The sequence below is a fragment of the Triturus cristatus genome, chromosome 7, assembly GCF_964204655.1.
Source record: "Triturus cristatus chromosome 7, aTriCri1.1, whole genome shotgun sequence".
NCBI lineage: Eukaryota > Metazoa > Chordata > Amphibia > Caudata > Salamandridae > Triturus > Triturus cristatus.
The window spans coordinates 413,327,387-413,343,356 of record NC_140590.1 but is presented as its reverse complement, the minus strand read 5'-3'; the positions used below and the strand labels follow the sequence as shown (position 1 = coordinate 413,343,356).

The 15,970-nt window shown below is 47.0% G+C and overlaps 1 protein-coding gene across 3 annotated transcripts in view; it reads left to right on the top strand.

The window, feature by feature from the left end:
* LOC146809824 (uncharacterized) overlaps positions 1-15,970 on the top strand; it is a 387,952-nt gene that overhangs the window by 166,440 nt on the left and 205,542 nt on the right. For all 3 annotated transcript variants that reach the window (XM_085616679.1, XM_085616678.1, XM_085616680.1), the window contains one exon: positions 12,063-12,176. In XM_085616679.1, coding sequence (XP_085472805.1) covers positions 12,063-12,176 — 114 coding nt within the window. The remainder of the gene's footprint in view (positions 1-12,062; positions 12,177-15,970) is intronic.

Genomic DNA, 15,970 nt, shown 5'->3' with positions numbered 1-15,970 from the left:
ACCAGACATTGATATAGATCAAATATGGATAATTAATACTTCTAGCGAAGGAGTATATCTGAAAGAAACACGTTAGTTAGATTCCTCACCTTAGAATATCCCCAGGCGTCAGGCTGGATCCGGAAAGATTTTTCGTCAGCAATACTCCTTGCGCGTCGCTTGGCGTCGTCTGCGGCTCTGCGTCCGTCATCGGCGTCGTGCGCCGGAATGACGTAGTCAGAGTACTTAGACGCCGCCCTCGCGCGCTGACGTCAGTTCTTCTTTTTTCCGCGCCAGACAGCGCCGATCCGGGAAGAGCTTACCCCTTTAGTCACTTTTTGACTAAACCTTTTTGGACGCCTGGTTTTAAAGCCTGTGACTCCTGTCACCGACTGATGTCGGTAACGGACCACCATCGCCGGTGCCTTTACTGCCTGGGGGCCGACCACGATGTGGAGTCGTGCCTCGATGCCAGGCCTTGACCTCGAAGGCTAGGCGGGAGCTGTCCCGCAAGCTTCTCGAGCTCCGACACTCGGCTCCGCGCCGTTCAAGGTCCCGGTCCAGGAGGAGGTTGAAGGACCGGTCGCGAAGCTGCAGCCACCATCATCACTCGTCGGGTTCAAAGTCTTCGGGTAAGTCGAAGCACGGTAAGAAGTCCAAGAGACGACACCGCTCTTCGGACTCCCCTCGCCGGTCGCGCCACTCGGTCGAGGGTCAGGGTGGTGCCACCCCCGCGGCTCCGTCGGAGCCGCAGGAGCCGCGTCTGTCCTCATACCCGCCGGTCCCTGGGACTGACGTGACTCCGGCGGAGATCAGTGCCTTCCTCTCGGCCATGAGGGGCCTGCCTCCGCCGTCGACGCCTGCCGGCACGCCTTCGGGCTCGACTGGGCGGCCTAGCAAGCCGGTGGCTCCGGCCCTGGCGCCGTCGTCAACTTCGGTCCCGACGCCGCAGGTCCCCGAGGGATCCAGGCCTGGATCTCTGTCGGCACCGGTTCTACCTCCGGCACCGTCTCCAGACGACGCCGTTCCCTGGTTCAGCCCCGGTCCGGGCCCGGCGCCGATGCGGCACCATCCGGCACCGCATCCGACGCCGATGGATGACCATTTCATCTACCGTCCGGCTCCGGTTATTTCCCCTGTTTATCAGGACTCGGATGACGGGGGCGACTGGGAGGGGTCTGAGGAACCTATGGCCCGGCAGGCAAACTTATCACAGGACTGGGCAGATGAGCTGGGGGATGCTAGTGGTCTGAACACCTCCCCGGACACTGGGTTCATCTCTCCTCCGACTGTGGCTTCGGAGGAATGTGCTGCATTTTCCGTGGTGCTGCGCAAGTCGGCCGAAGCCCTTGGGCTGAAGTTGCCTGCTGTGGCTGTGAGGACTAACCTCCTCACTGAAGTGCTTCAACCGTCAGCAAGCTCCTCGGAGCCTCTGCTGCAGTTCAATGAGGCACAAGTGGACGTTCTGAAGGGCACCTGGTCCAAGCCCTCCACAGTACCTCCTGTGGATCGGAACGTGGCCCGGCGCCACCGCCCTGCACCGGGCGACCCCAGTTTTCTGTCCCAACACCCCACGCCCGAGAGTCTGGTTATCCAGGCCTCTACTTCCCAGTCCTCCTTCCCGTCCGCTCCTCCGGATCGGGAAACCAAGAGGCTGGAACAGTTTGGTAAGAAGCTGTTCTCTTCCCTTAGTTTGGGACTGCGGTCCTTGAACACCGCTTGCCTCTTGGACCGTTACTCTCACTTTCTGTGGGATACGGTGGAGGACGTGCTGCCCCAGTGTTCGGAGGAGGCCCGGACACGGCTCGCCCAGGCTCTTGCCGACGGGCGAGATGCAGCGCGACATGCTATACGATGTGGACTAGACACTACGTACTCGCTGGGTAGGGCGATGTCAACCACAGTGGCGCTCCGCCGCCACGCCTGGCTGCGGTCCACGTCTTTCTCAGGGGATGTTCAGAGCACCCTCATGGATATGCCTTTTGATGGCACTCGCCTTTTTGGCGAGAAGGCGGATAGTGCGCTGGTGCGCTTCAAGGACTCCCAGGCTACGGCCAAGTCCTTGGGCCTCTTGGCCCTGCGACCGCAAACTTCCGCCTTTCGTGGCCAAGGAAGGGGCGCCCCCTCACGTCTGCCTAGCCACCGGCTGCAGAACCAACCTGCACGCGGTCGCGGACGTGGATTCCGCCGAGGCAGTACCGGGGGGACAACGTGCCGGTCAGTCCACATCCACCCCGGCAGCATCCGCCTCAAAGCCCTCCTAGTCCGAGCTTTCAGGCCCATTCCACGCCAGTGGGAGGCAGAGTTCGCCATCACCTGCTCCACTGGCGTTCCATCACGTTGGACAGGTGGGTGCTGCAAATCGTCCGACTGGGCTACTCCCTCCCCTTCGAGACGACCCCTCCAGCCATGCCACCGCAGTACCACCGTATGTCGGGGGATCACTTGAGTCTTCTGTGGGAGGAAGTTACGGCCCTCTTGGCCAAAGGGGCCGTCGATCGTGTTCCTGGTCCAGAAGTAGGTCGTGGTTCCTATTCCCACTACTTTCTGGTTCCCAAGAAGGGCAAAGGGGGGCCTACGCCCTATCTTGGACCTCAGGAGCATCAACGCCTTCCTCCAGAAGGAGAGGTTCAAGATGCTTACCCTAGCTCGGGTTCTGGCTGCTCTGGATCCAGGAGACTGGATGGTAGCGTTGGACTTGCAGGACGCTTATTTTCACATCCCCGTCCTGCCGGCCCACCAGCGTTACCTGTGGTTCACGGTGGCTCAGGAGCATTTTCAGTTCACTGTGCTCCCCTTCGGCTTCACCAGTGCCCCTCGGGTGTTCACGAAAGTGATGGCGGTGGTCGCAGCTCATCTGCGCAGATTAGGGGTTTCAGTCTTCCCCTATCTCGACGACTGGCTGTTGAAGGCGGGCTCGCCCCAGCAAGTCGTCTCCCACCTCCAGACTACGGCCGACCTCCTGCATTTGCTGGGGTTCTCCATCAATGTGCAGAAGTCGCATCTGAGTCCCTCCCAGAAGCTCCTGTTCATCGGAGCAGTTCTGGACTCGGCGCAGTTCCAGGCTTATCCTCCGGAACAGCGGGTCTGGGATATTCAGGCTCTGATTTCCATCTTTCAGCCTCTATCCCGGGTACCGGTCAGGTTGGTGCTGCGGCTTCTGGGTCTGATGGCCTCCTGCATCCTGTTAGTGCATCACGCCAGGTGGCGAATGTGGGCTCTGCAGTGGGACCTGAAGTTTCCGTGGGCCCAGCATCGAGGCAACCTGTCCGACCATGTCTTGATCTCGGAGGGCACTGCAAAGCAGTTGCAGTGGTGGCTCACGGACCGAGATTGGGTCAGCGGCAGATCCCTCTCCCTACCCCAACCGGAGCACGTAGTAGTGACGGATGCGTCCCTCCTGGGATGGGGGGGCCACATGGGGGAGGCGGAGATCAGAGGACTCTGGTGTCCGGCGGAGTCTCGGCTCCATATTAACCTTTTGGAGCTGAGAGCAATCCGACTTGCACTGAAAGCATTCCTTCCCGTTGTTCGGGGAAGTGTGGTGCAGGTGTTCACGGACAACACCACCGCCATGTGGTATTGCACCAAACAGGGCGGGGTGGGGTCGTGGACCCTTTGTCAGGAGGCTCTGCGCCTCTGGACATGGCTGGAACATCAGGGCATCACCCTGGTGGTTCAACATCTGGCGGGCTCTCTGAACGCCAGAGCAGACGAACTCAGCCGCCGGTGCATGATGGATAACGAATGGCATCTAGACTCGGACGTGGCGCAAGGCCTCTTTCGGCAGTGGGGAGAGCCTTGGTTAGATCTATTCGCCACTGAAGAGAACGCACAATGTCAGCAGTTCTGCGCGTTGGTATTTCCAAGGCGGCACTCGCTAAGGGACGCCTTTCGTCGCGAGTGGAGTTGCGGTCTGTTGTACGCCTTTCCGCCTATACCACTTCTGCCCAGAGTGCTGAAGATGATCAGGCGCGACCGGGCCCAAGTCATCTTGGTGGCTCCGGATTGGGCACGATGGTACTGGTATCCCGAGCTACTCAGTCTGTCAGTCGATCCCCCGTTACGACTGCCTCTTCAGGAGGACCTTCTGTCGCAGCAGCAGGGGGCGGTCCTCCACCCGAACCTGTCCAGTCTCCACCTCCATGCGTGGAGATTGAGCGGCGACAGTTGATGCCATTTGACTTGCCTCCTGAAGTCTGCGATGTTATTCTGGCAGCCAGGCGTCCCTCCACAAAAATGGTATACACCTGCAGGTGGAACACATTTGTGGCATGGTGCACAGCAAAGGCTGTGGATCCCCTTTCTGTCCCTCTTTCTGAGGTTCGCCTCTTTCTTCTTACCATGGCCCAGCAGGGCTCTGCTCTGGGCACTCTAAAAGGTTATCTTTCTGCTATCTCTGCTTTCTTACGGCTTCCTGATCAGCCTTCTCTTTTCAAATCCCCTGTTGTTTCTCGTTTCTTCAAGGGCATTACTCACATGTTTCCTCCTGTCCCCTTCGTAATGCCTCAGTGGGATTTGAACCTGGTCTTGACATTTCTAATGTGCGCTCCCTTTGAGCCTCTTCATAATTGTCCCCTTCGTCTTCTGACTCTTAAGACGGCTTTCCTGGTAGCTATCACCTCGGCTAGACGGGTGAGTGAGCTCCAGGCTCTATCTTCTAAGCCTCCTTTTCTTTCTGTCCATCCGGACAAGGTTGTCCTCCGGACTCGTCCTTCCTTTCTTCCAAAAGTGGTGACTCCCTTTCATATCGGGCAATCTATCACGTTGCCCACCTTCTTTCCGCCTCCGCATCCTTCGAAAGAGGAAGAGAGGCTCCACCGTCTGGATCCAAAACGGGCGCTGTCCTTTTATTTGGACCGCACCAAACAGTTCCGGGTGGATGACCAACTCTTTGTTGGATACGTGGGTGCTAAGAAGGGGCGGGCAGTACACAAGCGAACCATCTCGCGGTGGGTTGTATTGTGTATAAAAGCTTGTTACTCCTTGGCTAAAAAGGACCCTCCTGTAGGGCTGAGAGCCCATTCCACCCGGGCCACAGCGGCGACTACTGCCCTGGGCCGAGGAGTCCCCTTGCAGGACATCTGTCAGGCAGCAACGTGGGCCTCGCTGCACACGTTTGCCAAGCATTATTGCCTGGACAGCCAAGTCCGGAGAGATGGCTTCTTTGGCCGTTCTGTTCTCCAGGACTTCTGGTGTGATCTTGGTTCGCAGACCCACCACCGGGGTTGGTATTGCTGGGGTATCTATTCTAAGGTGAGGAATCTAACTAACGTGTTTCTTTCAGATGAACAAGTTACTTACCTTCGGTAACGATGTATCTGTAAGAAACATTAGTTAGTTAGATTCCTCACCGACCCACCCATCCTCCCCGTTCTGTGAACCGACATCTAGGGTTAAGGCTATCCTTTTCAGGGCCCTAGATTTTTTGCCACCAGTGTCGGTCTCTTGCATGGCTCTGCGTTCCTGGCGCGGAAAGCTATGTACAAGAACTGGCATCAGCGCGCGAGGGCGGCGTCTAAGTACTCCGACGACGTCATTCCGGCGCACGACGCCGACGATGGACGCGGAGCCACAGACGACGCCTAGCGACGCGCAAGGGGTATCGCTGACGCCGGGTTTCCGGGTTCCAGCCTGACGCCTGGGGATATTCTAAGGTGAGGAATCTAACTAACTAATGTTTCTTACAGACACATCGTTACCGAAGGTAAGTAACTTGTTCATTAGTAGATAAAATATACTTAAAGAGCAAAAGGAGTGAAACAGATGTCCCAATATTCCGGTAAAGATAAAGGGGAGGATTGAAGAGTAGGGAAAAGAAAAGAGGGTTCAACATGAAGAGTAGGGGAAAGAAAAGAGGGTTCAATCACACTCCAGAAATGTCCGGAGCGACATCGAGACCCAACCCCACCAGGGGATGTCTGTAGTAGACAAATTGCATAGGGAATCAACGTGGATGAGCAACAGCAGAGACTACCATCAACGGTGTAGACAACTCAATTATAAACAAACCGCATAGCAGTGGAACAAATGCTACCAAACAAAATATATAACCATATTAAATACATCACTTTGGAATCAGGTTAGGTAACAGAAGACTGAAATACATATGATATACATGGAATGTCTGCAAGGAGATGACATTTAATTAATAGACAAAACATAGCTATAATCGTATAGGAATTCCAGAGTATACATATTCAACCCAACGATAAAGATCATGCAAAGAGCGTCCAAATTGGTGTGTACAATATACATAAAATATTGATCCAACAATAAAATTAGAGCAGACGTTAAGCATAAATATTAAAGATGTAGTTCATAAATAACATCGCATTAATTGCATCCCTAAGATCAGAACAGTACAAATTTATAACATTTTTAAATAACAACAGTATGAAGTACTGTAGTTCATTGGTGATCAGTGAAGTTATTGAATAATATATAGCTTTAGACAAACTTCCTGAAGATAGGAAACAAGGTAAAAGGAGAAAAGATAAAAGATAGAATACTTTCCTAAAGTGATGAAGTTAAAAAACGAGGTGTATAAGTAATAAAAGAGCAATTACATAAATGTCATTCGATTAGAACAAACTATTAGAGAGAGAGAAAATAAATAAATAAAAATATAAGTGAAACGTCAGCTTTGAGATGACATATCCTAAGTAAACAAATCCCAATTGTAAAATCCAGCTTATTTATATTTCAACCTAAAAATACAAATTCATTCAAATGGAATCCAAATTGATACGTACAATATTATAATTAGGGCTCCCGGTTCTATCGTATTTATTTTTCTGCCATTTCCGTCTGTATTTATACATATTTATTGTTTGCTAATTTTATCTGTATTTATCCATATTTATTTTGGGTTTGTGGAAAATGTAAGCTAAAATTAGCACAATTCCGCATTTATTTAACCGACAAATATGCACTAATGCTTGAAGGTCTGCCAGGTTTCAGTGCTGTGAGTACCCGCAGAAGATAAATTAGTGCACTTATATAACAAAATGCAAATTTCACTATCAACCTTGTGCATATCTACTGCTGTTAAAGCCTCATTAGTAAAATTCCTTTCTTTTTTAACCCGCTTATCTATCAATCCACACATCTATTGGCCTAGCAGTCATGGCAGACAATTTTTTGAATTACTCAAAAAGCAACCCAATATCCGTTTTTATCCACATTTAAAAATGAATAAAAACAAAAAAACTATTTTTTTTGTCTGTATTCACCTGTAAAAATCAGTAAAAACAGAAAATGGGGAGCCTTAACTATAAAATAATTATACGAATGCAACAAAGGATGCTAGAAAACATACAATAGGAACATCATCGACAAGGTTATGAGAAAAATTATAAATATGAGTGTACAATGTCATGACCAAATAATAGTCAGTAACAAAAGGAAAAAAGGTCATATGAAGGACAAAGAAGCAGACCAGGTCATTCTATATTGATAATTAGGAACATGACATACCAGGTAGAGAGTCCTAGTCCATCTGGGATTCAGATTGATTCTCCAAGAAAGTCGCAATGTCTGTAGGTTTGTAAAAAATCTGTGGGTGGCCTTTGAAAATGATGCCAAATCTTGAGGGCCCAGAAAAAGAGAAAGGAATACCCATGTCAGTGAGCCTTCTGCATAGGTTAAGGAAGCTTTTGCAACTCATTACAGTGACTCTAGCAACGTCTTGCAAAATAACAATTTTATGGCCTTCCCACTAAAGCATCTTAATCTTCCTCATTTGTGCTAAGATTTGATCTGTGTGTTGGTGACGAAAGGTTTAAAAAGTACGGCCTTGGAGAAGACATTCCTGGTTTTAAAAGTTGGAAATTTATGAGCACATTCTATGTCAAAGTCTTTTTGGAAAGAGAGATGCAAAACATTTGAAATCTAAGTATGCAAGAAAACAATTATAGAAGGCGCAGCATTCTCACTCCCTTCCAGTGATCCCAAAATACGAAGATTACTTCTTCGATTGCGATCCTCCTGTTCTGTCAAATCTCTTCTTAGCGATGTAATAGAGCGCTCTAAATTTTGGATGTGTTTTTCTTGTTTATTTGTATAATCCTCCGCACTACTCATTCTCGTTTCAGCGTTAGAAACACGTAATGAAAGATCTTTAAGATCATTACAAATTGCTGCCACTTGCACCTGCAGTAGATCTGTATTGGTTTTGGTACTTTGAGTTATATTGTGAATAGTATTGATTTTGAGTAATATAGCTGAACTATAAGTATAAAGTTCTGGCAGAGTCAGGACTATCCTTAGCCGGCCAATCCGGGTAGGTGTAGAATGTTTGGAGCATTTCAGGGTCCCTTTGGAATTGCTGTCTTTAGTGCTACCACCCATACCATCCTCCATTGGAAGTAATTGTAATAGAACTTTTATATAAACTGACAGATAGAAAAATATGGAGGAGCTACCAAGTCACAAAGAACTAGGTGAATGATAAGCCACCCCTGCCAAACCACTAGGGTATGCCTCGTTAATCAAAGTAGAATTTGTCATTCAATACATCGCAAGACATCAAAATTCCAGTCAGCAACCGTTATTTTGTAATCACCAATAATGAAATAAATAGGCCCACTAAAAGTTGAACTGGGAGACTTGAAGGCTGAGCTTTAGTAAGCGAAGTTAATGCACAGGAGTGCTTGCTATCAGAAACAATAGACCGCTATAAAGGACTTGAAAGTTGGTCAAACATCTCATCAGCCATGTCATGACGAATCTGCATTAACGACCACTGTAGCATATAATATCAGGGTTGAGAAACCTTTCATGTAGTAATTGTCCAGCACTGAATAAGGACCCAACAATAAGTTTAAGACTATGCAGCACTTGATTCACAATGAAACAAAGTTCCTGTCAGATGCTGCCATTTCTAAATCTCCAAATATGAGAAGAACAGCCCCTTACAGCACTAATGAATAAAGCTCATCGATATATCCAAAAGAGGGATGGAGCGCACACAGTACCTTTAATCCGCGAGACTCCTTAGTTACATGAGGGATTAAATTAATGGCTCCAATCCTCATTTGTATGTTTCACTCAGGCTGAAACGACGGTCGCCGTTTCAGGACTTCACCTCAGGCGAGCTCCCTTGCCTGTTGCAGCCTCTAGCGGAACGGCGTAGAGTATGAGGAAAATTAAAAACTCTTTGGTATTTACGAGCAGTTCCGCCGCTCTCTGGTGTCAGAGGATAATTAAAAAAGTCACCCGGAATGCATAATTTTAGAGCATCCACACTAGGGGTGGGCGGAATTTGCGGAATTGCGTTACGCAAATCTCCGCGAAACGGTAAAAAATCTCCGCGAACACGCAGAAATTCCGCGAACACGCGGAATCGCTTGTTCGCGATGCTTTTTTCCTGTTCGCAATTGCTGTTTGCGTGCTCGAGGAGAAATATCTCGCGAACATGCATTTTGAGAACGCGAACAAGCAAAAATTTCGCGAAATCGCGGAAAGCAGACTTCTGAGCAATTTCGCGTTCTCCGCAGAACGCGAAATTCCGCAAATTCCGCAAATTCCGCCAGCGGAACGGAATTTGCCGCCCAGGCCTAATCCACACAGGCAGTAATGCGGAGATCAGGAAAAAGCAGCCATCTTAGCTGCACGGGTCAAGCCACACCTCCTTTTGGAATGTATTTTTATACATAGATGAAGCCGGGTTGAATTGACGTAATAATAAATAGTGGCCACATTTCCAAGAATTAACGGATTACAAGGCATTGTCTTTAGGTTGCAAAGGGACAATGATTCAGATACCCATACTACAGCTGAATTCACAGTGTGCAACCAGTAAAACTGGGTTCAGAGCCCAACTTTCCTGCTGTACCAAAATGTGAAATCCTGCAAAAATTATTTTACTTCAGTGCGCATAAACCTAATTGAGCATCAAAAATTTTAAAAGTCAGTTGAGGTTGACTGTCATATAAAAACCTCATGTATGGTTTAATAGGCAATTTTGGTCCACGTGCAACAGCGACATCAGTCAGGACATGCCCACGACAAGCTGACTTCTCTTGCTTTACTCGTGGCAGTGTTGTCAGAGCCCTTCAGGGGGGGAAAAGTTAAAGTTTAAAAACTATTGACCATAAGAAGGGGAGTTTGAGATCCCAAATACTGTCAACTATCCAGACCGAGGAGACGCCCTGCAAGACTTCTGCCTGTGACCAGGACTGAGGGCCAAGTCCTGCTAGTCTCCCTGCTGGGTAAGGGAACTTCACCCAGGAAATCCAAGACCACCTCGCCTGCAGCACCTTCACATGATGAGAGGTTTAATTACTTGAATTGTGCTTTGAGTCTGAGAGCCAAACACAAGCTCCTGATTCAGTTCTCCTTGTGATTTTGTAACCCTAATCAATAGCATAAGTAGCCTTTATGTGAGAGGGTTCTGTTCGCACCCAACACACAAAAACAGGGTAATCCTTGACCAGTGTGTCATTCTCGAGGTGGAAACCGCAGTGGCCCAGCACAAGGGCTATTTAAAGTTACTTAAGCTTGACTGTACTTCTGTTGCAGTAATGCACAGAAGTAGCAAAAGCTGCATTCGGAGCGCTGCAGCAGGCACCCAAATAAACTGGATTTCAGTCCTGAGCAGCCAACTGCTAGTCTCCGTGCACACCCGACAAACACACCAGGGCGAGGAATTATTGAAGGGTGCTGGGTGTGCACTGGGGCCTGCTCTGCACTGTCTGTCCTGTGTGTGGTGCAGCGCCAACGCGGAAGCTCCAGCCGTGTACCGTGCAGCGAGCTTACAAGTAATTCAAAGAGGCAAGGAGAACTGAGCAGCGGCTGAGCACAATAGCTGATTAAACCTGCTCAAGCTCATTTTGTATTTCAGCTGCTAAGGCGCTGAGGAAGGGGTAGAAAGGAACCTACTTTCGTGCCGGGGGTGGGGGCTGCACTGTAGTGTGTGGTGGAGGCCAGCTCTTTAGTGGGGAGTCCTGATCAGTTGCCCACAGAGAACAATGCATAAGACTTGACGTACATATAGACATGGAAGTCTTTTTTTACTCTTCATCTGTGCTGGCAGTACCTGCTCTGAAGACGAGCAGCTGGAACATGGCTGTGGAAGGCAGCATAAGTGAATCTTTGTGTGTACCCACACAGGCTACAGCAGCAGAAAGAGTGTTGCATACTCTGAACGATGGACAAAACAAGCAAGTTCAGAAAGTCTAATCAACTGCTTCCAGCCAATGAAGCTCCTCGTAAAGGACACCCACTATAAAAAAAGCTATAGCTCTCTGCCAATCTGCAAGCATTTCGCGATACTCATTCAGAAGTGTGCCAGTTTCAACAATGTTGTTAGTTGGATTAACATTGGAGAATATTTGCTGTGCAGCAACCTGGATAAATACACACACATTTTCAGACTGATTATCTCTGATAGGTTGAAGTTTGGATTATTTTAAATGACGCAACCAGGCTGCTAAGCACGTAAACCTATCAAGATACCAATTCTAGAGAAGCCCGGTAATAGGTAAGCACCTTTTTCCTATGTGACACGGAGGGTGTCAAGCTTGTGATAGGTGATGAGGTCTGCGATGTCTAGTGCGTGCAGTTCTGCAAAGAGAGCATTAAAGTTGAGGATGTCTTGTAGCTTCTGAGATGTGTATAAGGCTGAGTCTTTGTATTGTTAGGAAGCTATATGAATGTGCTGTCGGCTTTCAGTGTGATTGTCAGTATGGAGAGCTGGTTCATGCATGTGACTATATCTTAACCTTTAGGTATCAGTAGAGTAGGTTTTCTGGTCCAAGGCCCATTCTGGCCCTAACAAGCTCAAACATGCCATGTCTTTTTCTATGCCCACAATTTGCTAAAGATTCCTGGTTGGTGGGACACACTCGGAAGTTGACTTGAAGTAGAGAGCAGGAAGGGCGTGATGTCACTTCCTGTACAGATTGATGCTAGTAAATGCATTGCATTCACTTCCTGTGGAGATGGATGATAGGGAATGATGTCTGGTTGTCTGACCTGTTCTGCTAAAGTTGGTTTTGGTTCGGAAACTTGTGGTGTCACTTACTGTGGAGATGAATGATGCCTTGTGTATAAAGCATTTTCTTTTCTTTCTTAAACAGAGCACCCCATTGAGACCCCTATAATTTCAGTTCGGATTAAAGAAGAGGAAGATCCCTATCTGTTGGATTCTCAGCACTCTGACAGAACAGAAAGCTTTGACAGCCCAGCAACAAGTGAGTGAAATATGTGGTCACCCACTTTGAATGTTGTTAGTGTGCCAGTCTGCTATTGCATGTCACAAATATTATTTTAACATTGCAAAGGAATCTAGTGTTCGCTCAGTAATATGCTTTTTTTCAATTCAAGCAGTATTGTCACGATCTGAGGGTCCCCCCTCAGAGCCACAGGAGTTGCATTTCTAACCTCCCCGTGCATGGACTTAGTTCAAAGTACCAACACAAATTAGAAATACAGTTTGACTGTGGCCCATACATGAATCTCTAAGCTGTACTGTGAAGGTGGTGCTTTCTGGTCTCGATTAGACCCTCTATATGAATACAGGGACACGTTGGAAATCCAAAACCCTCTTTTGTAAATGAGACACACATTTAAAATAGCATTAAGAGACCATGAATACAATTTAAAAATGCATATTCCTAAAAGTTAAGTCTATTGCATGAAATAAGAACAAAAACCACAAAGAATGCAAAAAATAAATCGGTGGATAAGATGGATCTCACAGCACACCTTTTTCAGTGAGAAGTAGCTGCTTAGCTATGCTCTCTTACAGCCCTTCTCTGTGCGAGTCCCAGAGCAAACCCTGACTGGCTCTGGTTTGCAGCAAACCTGAGTGACGTCTGGCCTGAAAATTCACTCACAAATCCTGTCCAAACTGTGTCCAAATATGAAGGTTTTATAGCACCTGATCACCAATTTTTATCTCTTGTTTATAAGTTTGGCGACACTAAAGTCCGAACAAGATAACATTAGTTTGATGATAAATGTGTCATTTCGAGTCACATGTTGACATTCTTGCTTTCACTGTAAGCATCCCTATTAATATGTCAGCAACCATAACATAAACAACGGAAATATGTCTTCCCAGATAGGAGGCGGACATGATGCAAATAATTCTGGAACTGTCTTAACTTCATACTTTCTACTAGATAGAGCTAAGAGCCTGGAGGCAAGCACGTGATAAAAATAGAAGAGCTTTACACACACTCTCTCGCAGTGTTCGTAACAGTAAAACACCTTCAGTGCAGAGATGTTAGCAGAAAATATTTTCTTAACCTTGTTGCATATCTACATAAACATATTTGTGTTTTGGCTTAGCAAGTGCTTATAATTGTTGTAACACAGACACTTGTACCCAATTAAAATGTGAGAAAGGGACATTCTCCCCAATGTTAGAGGTCGTAGTGGAATTGAGCAATGCTTTGTGACAATCAATTGTAGTCAAAGGGGGTGATATCTGCTTCACAAAGGGACCAGTTCCCCTTTAAAAATTGTATTGGGCAGCTCTTCGGATCAGCTCCTGCTTTAGGAATCGTTTCAGATAGCCTTGTGGGATAGCGTGTCTTTGTGGAATAGTTGCGGACAGTGGCACAGCAGCTAACTGCCCGCACCGCCACTGTGTTATCTCAAATACAAAACATTTCCTTTTAGAAGTAGCACTAGTCTCATAAATAAACATGCTAACACATGGGAAAACAAGTGCAAGGATGAAGGTCTGCTGTGCCTTGCAGGCCACCATTCCTGTAGTCGTAGCCATTCACAGTGAGTCCAAAGTGCAGCCTGTGTTATTGATATTCTTTAGGCATTTTGGTTTCTGACCCCTTCAAATTTACTGATTGTGATCCAACCAGTTAGTACACAGGTTTTGAATCATGTGATCATCACAAATAGTTATACATGTAAACTTTTCCTGACAATGTGCATAGGAATCCACAACACCTCGTTTCAATAGCATAATAGAAACAAACCTGCATTGGAGGCAGATATGTTAAGATAAGTCATTTATATGTCACCCCCATAGAGTTAAGCAGGAAGTTTTTTGCTGAGAATTTCTTATTGGAACACCCCATTATTGAATAGCAAAATGCTTCATTGCAGTACCTAGCTAAAAAAAGTTAGCTTCCTATGTTAAAAACATGTTCAAACCTGCATTTCAATAGAGAACAATTAAGAGAAAGAATATCTGCAAGGTTAAAGTGCATATGTTAAGGAGGATACTGCTCCTTGAAGAACTCAACAGCTTCTGTCTCCCAACATGCACTGTACTCGCACTTTTTCTCAAAATCTCAGTTCTTTCTTCTGGCTCACGCTTACAGGAGCCTAGAACAATTTTGGGAGATTTTCTCTCTAATTCTTGAGGTTTTTGTTTAAAACCAATGATTTTTTACTTCACTTGACTTCTTTCACAGCTCCTCATCGAAATCATGTCCCCCCCCACCCCCCCATTAATGAAGTAATCTTTTCTCACAATGCCTTCATTTGTTTTAAAGCGCCCTTCCAGTGGCACAAGCACTTTACCACTGGTTAGCAGGGGTAAAGTGTGCAGTTTCCTATGACTAGTAAAACCGGGGTCAGCAAACGAAAGCCAAAAATCTGGGTAAATACAATGCAAAAGATGGTAATTTCCATCACTGTCTAATTGTCAGCAGCATCTGGGTCCACAATTGAAGACCCAGTACTGAGAACCTTCTAAGAAAAGATGTAGTGTAGCCACAGTGCAAGTATTTAGAAATGCATACTGGATATAATTTGTTTAAAATAGAACATACGTAATCTATATTATTGAAAATGTGCTGATGGTAATTCCTTGCTGTCAGTGTTGGGTTGAGTATTATATATGAAGCAGTTGTTGAGTGGAGAATATAGCGGTGTCCTTTTTTCCATTTATTAACTTGTTTAGCAACTCGTCAAGAACAAAAAATTGAGAGTTAATCTAGTAAATACCTTAAAAAATATATTTTTTAAAGATTTTCTTGTAACCATCATCTCGATGAGGCGCGTCAATGAGTTGCAGACATTGAGCATTTGCCGGTCGTTCACATGCTTCTTCCTGTACAACCTTGTCCTCGGGACTAAAGTGGCCTTCATCCTAATGTGGTGACCATTTTCCATTTCAGACAGTTGTTAACTATGCCCACCTTTTAGCCCCTACCCATTCCTACTCAATGATGATGAACTGTTGCATTGGCTGGACCAGAAGCGGGTGGTCAGGTACTACATAAACTGTACCAAAGAGAGGTCTGACGATCCACTATTCATAAGAATAATGGTCACCAAGAAGGGTAAAGCAGTCCATACCAGGACTTTGTCCAGCTGGATAATTTTCTGCATCAACATGTGCTATGCACTTGAAAGAAAGGAACCGCCAGAGGTAATATGGGCCCTTTCCAATAGGGCCATCTTGCACTGAAGTTTTGGCAGAGGGTGTTCCCCTGGCTGAGATCTGTTGTGCAGTGAAATCGGCTTTCTTTCACACTTTCATCAAGCATTAGGGTTTGGACATCAAGGTGCAAATAGATGGCCCTTTCGCATGTTTGGTCCTCCAGGATTTCCTCTTTTGGCCATCCTTCAGACCCACTGCATAAGGAGTGTAGTGCTATGGAATCTTTTTGAAAGGTAAGTAATCTGAAGGTTAAAGTGGTCTTCAAAAGAGACAGTTACTTACCTTGCATAATGGTCTGTCTGGTGGATGCTCTTATTTACCTGCAGATTCCTCATCTATCCAACCTACATCCTTGTCTTAAAGGATGCTAATAGGCCTCAGTAATAATGTCCCAAATTAGACACCCAACAACTCCCCCTGGGAAGCACCTGGTGGCCCACCGAATTAGGACCCACGCCGACAGGGCGCGAAACCTGGGCATCACCCTGGACACCAAACTTTCTGTGAGATAACAAATCAACGCCATCACATTCACCTGCTTCAACATCCTCATCATGCTCAAACGATCTTCAAATGGCTCCCCCTGTACACCAGGAAGATCGTAACCCAGGCTCTGATCACGAGCAG